At 37.0% G+C, this 5,221-nt stretch overlaps 1 protein-coding gene across 2 annotated transcripts in view; it reads left to right on the top strand.

The window, feature by feature from the left end:
- Nucleotides 1-2,107: 2,107 nt before the first annotated feature.
- The window catches only part of tbc1d13 (TBC1 domain family, member 13), a 26,319-nt gene continuing 23,205 nt past the window's right edge, over nucleotides 2,108-5,221 (top strand). For both annotated transcript variants that reach the window (XM_050052412.1, XM_050052410.1), the window contains exon 1: nucleotides 2,108-2,224. In XM_050052412.1, the coding sequence (XP_049908369.1) occupies nucleotides 2,202-2,224 (23 nt within the window). In that variant the 5' untranslated portion in view covers nucleotides 2,108-2,201. The remainder of the gene's footprint in view (nucleotides 2,225-5,221) is intronic.

The following is a 5,221-nucleotide window of genomic DNA, read 5'->3' as shown; positions in this document are numbered from 1 at the left end:
ATGTGCACTCAACCACATAGTGCTGGGGTAATGCGTTACAAAAGTAACAAAAGTAATATGTCACAGTTACAAGAGTAACGTGTTACAGTAATACATTACTTTTTTGCAGTAACAAAGTAAGTAATATAACGTGTTACCAACAGGATTTGAGTAATATTATTACATTTACAATATCACGTAACGCACCCGAAATAAACTGTTTATTGTTTCTATTTTTCATTTATCCACACTGATCCACACCACTCCACTTCCACCAGTGCACCACCAGAAAAGATGTCCCCTGAAGGTTACTGTGACTTGTCATGTAATTATATGCTACATTACAGAAGGGTGCCAATGATCATGTGCATTATCATGATCAGTGTGTTTCCATTAATATACCAACAATGTATCTCGTTTTGCTTTTACGTCCTAAGGCTGCCTGACAGCATATAAGGGATAAGGAGCTGGCCTCCAGTTTGTTTTTTCCTTGCCCCCGTGATCGGTGCATCTGGGTGATGTTAGTATATCTTGGATATGTTTCCATTCACATCACATACAACTGGAGAGCACACAGTCCTGTTATTATGCGTAACTCTCTCTCCGGCGCTGCTGTAGCTGACTGGCATGCCAGGAACCGGCAGGTGGTTCTTCTAGCTCTAGTGTTTCAATCTGCGCTTATCATAGAGACTGACTTGCACACTATTCTGTTTGTTGTGCTAACCCTTAACATTTGTTTATTGTGTTTCATAGGCCTACAAATATTTATCCATATCTCATAATTTATCAGACTTCGATCCTCTGCCTGACCCTCCCTGTGTCCAAGGCTATTCATTTATTTTAAAAGGTCTAGACTATTTAATGGTTCTATATCATTATGCTATCATTAACATAAGCAGTTGATTTTAATACAAAGTGGTAACCACTGTATGTGAATGGGTCAGACCTGTGCAGCACTGCATTTGAAATGACCTGTAATAAACTGGAGCTTCTGTGCTTTGATTACCTGCTGTGAAACAACATGACCCTCATCTATTTAAAATGAACATTAGCTCTTCTGAGCTTATTTTGGTGACAGTAATTTTGGTGTAATAGGAAACTTATTACTCTATACAGAGAGTAATATTGTGAAGTGACTTATTACTTTCAAATGATGGTAACTAGTAATATGTAAAATATCACATTTTGAGAGTAACTTGCCCAACACTGATCATACCTGTGACATTTGTGACTAGATTTTGCACACAGTGGTGTAGCTATCGAGTTGATGAAATCTGTCCAGAGACATACAGACAGACAGACAGACAGACATATAAACACTTTGCAAAGTACTCAAAACTGCTTCTGTGGTAGTTCCAGATACAGTAGGTGTCTCAGGACCACATTTTGCCATTATGATTAACTGACAACCCCCTCAACACACACACACACACACACACACACAGTCAAAAAAATTACACTACTGACTATTAATTGTCGGATGGCTTATAATTTTGGCCTTGTCATTTTTGTTTTTCTTATTTCAGTTCAGCACATCAGTAAAATACCTTAACCAAGCTTCGTGGAGATTTGTCTTTGTTCTTTTGGAAGCAATTAAGCTATAACCACTTTTGGTTATGGTCATTTCCATGGGAAAGTTAGGGTTTTGTTTGATTTCATAAAGGGAGCTAATACTTTTGACTTGAACTGTACTTGCCTGTACAATCTCCTCATTTAAATACTAAAAGCCTGTCTGCCCTCTAGTGGTAGTCAGGAGGTATGTCACTTTCTACCTACGGCCAACACACAGAGGATCCACTAACAGTAATGCTGCCCAGCAGTGTAGCAGCTGTGACAATATCACACAATTAGTTAATTAACATTTAGTTGATCGAATATGGCCTATCTATAACTGCACATCTATTAAGATTCTACCTGTATCGACAACATTTAATACATTATTATATTTAGAAAATACTTAAAATGAGTAGTACTTAAAATGAAACCTGCGTTACTAAATGGCACTGGGGAACAAATTAGGGAACAAAGCGTTTTGTTAAGGGAACAACCCTAGCATATGATCCCACTCACTGACACGCAGATCTGCCGTGGATCCAAACAGCGGCGTGGTGTCTGCCCACTGTGTTGTTGTGAAGACGGAAGTGATAGGAGGACTTCCCCCTGGCCATTAATTCATTCCTTTTTGGAAACACTTAAAGGAATACACCGCCGCCTGCCCAGACATGTCTACCGCATACAAAAACAGGTGGGACACATCTAAATCTTTGTTTTTGCATGTAATGCAGGGCACACAGATAGACTATAACCGGTGCTACATCATGTTTTGCAGCGGTTAGCATCCTTTACCGCAAACTGGTATTAACTTCAGTGTTTAGCTAGCAGCAACAGCAGCTCAGCTAATCAAACATGAGCTAAGTTTAGCTTTTAGGAAAGTATTGCAAAAACATTAAATTCCTACGTGCTGATATGACTTTACATTTACTGTCAAAAACAGCGAGGCTTTAGCGTCAAAAGTTAACGTTAACTAATACAACAACTTCATCGTTTTAAGTAGCTACGCTAGCTCCCTGTTAGCACATCAGCTGACACATCATACTTCCTTAAGCCCTAACTGGCTAACAATTAGCTAACATTCAGCGAGCTGGATCTGCTGACAGTGTAAGGGTGAAAACATATGTCACCTATCTCCAGTTAAACTGCTGTCCTGATGTTATATTACCTCGTGACAAATTAGACAGATCACGCTTCCTTTGATAAACGCTTTGGGCTCAGCATAGAGGCATTACTTTCATCAAATTTTCCATGATATTTCCATTTTCTCTGCTGTAATGTACTTTAAACCACAGTGTCAATCCCAACTGTTGTATGTTATAACTTTTAACAATGTTTGATTGTGTGTATTGCACGTCTCAAGTTATTTTTAAGGGTTATTTATTTCTCAAATATATACAGAACAATACCATCTTCCCCGCAACTCCTTACAAATCGGTTTTACCCGCAGAATAAACAGGGTTAAGGTTAGAGTTAAAAATGAGGCATAAGGGTTTTTAACCCTTTTTAATCACGATCGATTGAATTTTGATACATTTCTTAATTGGAAAATGTTTGTATACATGCTGTATGTATGTAGCAGATGCACAAGGCCCCATACTCAGCCGCATCTATATAACTGAAAAAATACTAGGGATGCACGATATTGGAATTTTTTATTTTTTTATTTATTTTTTGCTGATATCCGATATGCCAATATGTAAGAACTCATTTGACCGACAACCGATACTGATATCAATATATCCACTCTTTTCCCTACCTAATATTAGTGACCATCAAGTCTCTTCTGTAGTGGAATTAACATCATATTATGCATGCATACTCTTATTGTGAGGGCCCACCAGCAGATTGAGACATGAAATACATTGCTTTTCAATGTATGTAATAGTCATTCATTGTGCAACTTAGAAAAAAGCATGTTAGCGGATTCTGATAGTTCATTTTAAAACCAATATTGGCTGATGACCATGGCGTACTGGTATAATCGTCCATTCCTAAAAATACTGATATGGTGGTAAAATGTTTTAATTAAAATGATGGCAGTCTAACAATAAATACTAAAAATAACTATTTTCACTGACCATCACCACCAGGAGATGCTTTTACCATATGGTAGACTACTTAAAATGTACACTGAAATACTAAGCACAGTTGGTACACCTGCATCTAAATGCAACCCAATACCAAGGTGTTGCAATACATCCAATATTTATGAAATTCATCATATTCAGTAATTGTTCATCCAAGAGGTGTTGATGCTTCTCTGTGGTCAGTTTGAAGACTGGTGTTTGTGCTGTTGTAGCTGTAAGATTGCATTACACTAATAGTGTTTCTAATAATGTCTAATAATGTTAAGATAGTATTTTGCCCACAGTCATTGTGGGCAAAATACTGGCTGAACAAATGGTTTTATGTTTAGAATCTTAGAGTGATCTGTGTCAAAGTGATCTATGTCTGGCATAGGGAGGGCAGAGTGAGATGTGGTTGTAGTTATTCGTGCTTTTGTTGCATTGGTTTGCTCTATACAGCTGTAGTGCTAGTACAAAGCTGCATCGACATCTTTTTATCCATTGCAGTTCAGTGCACCAAACTACTGCAACACATTCACTACTGCTTGACTGAGGAGAGTCCATGTTTCTGGGTTACAGTGCTATTTAATAGAGAAATAACGGAGCATGTAAGATATGTTTATAGCTTTACATATCACATGGTTCAATTTTTTAGTTTGGTCCGATCTCCGGATGAGGGAGAGAACAGTGGTCAGTACAGAGCTGATTTCCAATGTGAAAACAGTTGCAGCAGAATGTAAGAAAATTCCTGACTACAATTGCAATTTGTTACATTTTGAGAAAGACTTTGTGAGTCAATATCTGGAAATTATAGAAATTGTTAAAACCTTTATTTTAGACCTAATCTGTATCTTCTAAACTCACTTAAAGAAATAGTTCAGCATCTTGGTAAGTACACGTATACACTATCTTGCTATTTGTATTAAACAAACAAGATAGAGTGTGTGCTGATCAGCTGTTACCCTGCGTTCAGTCTCAATACTAAGCCAAGCTAGTCACCTCCTGGCTCTTGCTTCATACTTATTGTACAGACATGAGTGACCCTTTCATCTAAGCCTCAACAAGAAAAAAAATTGGCATATCTCCCAAAATGTCAAACTGTTCTTTTAAATGTATCTTAATTATAGATTTAGCACTTAATGCCAGAGAAGGCACCTTTTTGTGTAGATCATGTGTGTTAACTAGAGCCCGACTGATACTGGATTTTTGGGGCCAATACCGATATTAAGGAGTAAAAAAATTCTGATATTGATATATCAGCAGTAGTGTTGCAACGGTATACCAGGTTCAAGGTATACCGTGATATTAAAATTGACTGTTATGACTGTCATACTGTGTACATTTGCTTATCTACGATGCTGAAAGAAAATGATACTGGACAGAAAACCTCAACTTCATTTTAGTTATCAAAAGGGAGACCTATTACATATACAGCCATTAATAATGGTTTCAAGTTTCAAATATAGTAATAAATATTTGTTTAACCAAAAAAAAACAAAAATCCATTTTAATTCCTTTAAGGGTCATTCTGACTGATAATAATGATAACTGTGTAATACTGTGATACTGTGAAAATTGTCTGAGTGTATACACATACATACATATATATATATATACGTGTG

This window comes from Epinephelus moara, chromosome 9 (genome assembly GCF_006386435.1).
Source record: "Epinephelus moara isolate mb chromosome 9, YSFRI_EMoa_1.0, whole genome shotgun sequence".
Lineage (NCBI taxonomy): Eukaryota > Metazoa > Chordata > Actinopteri > Perciformes > Serranidae > Epinephelus > Epinephelus moara.
The sequence above is the reverse complement of the archived record's forward strand: the minus strand, read 5'-3'. Positions and strand labels throughout refer to the sequence as shown.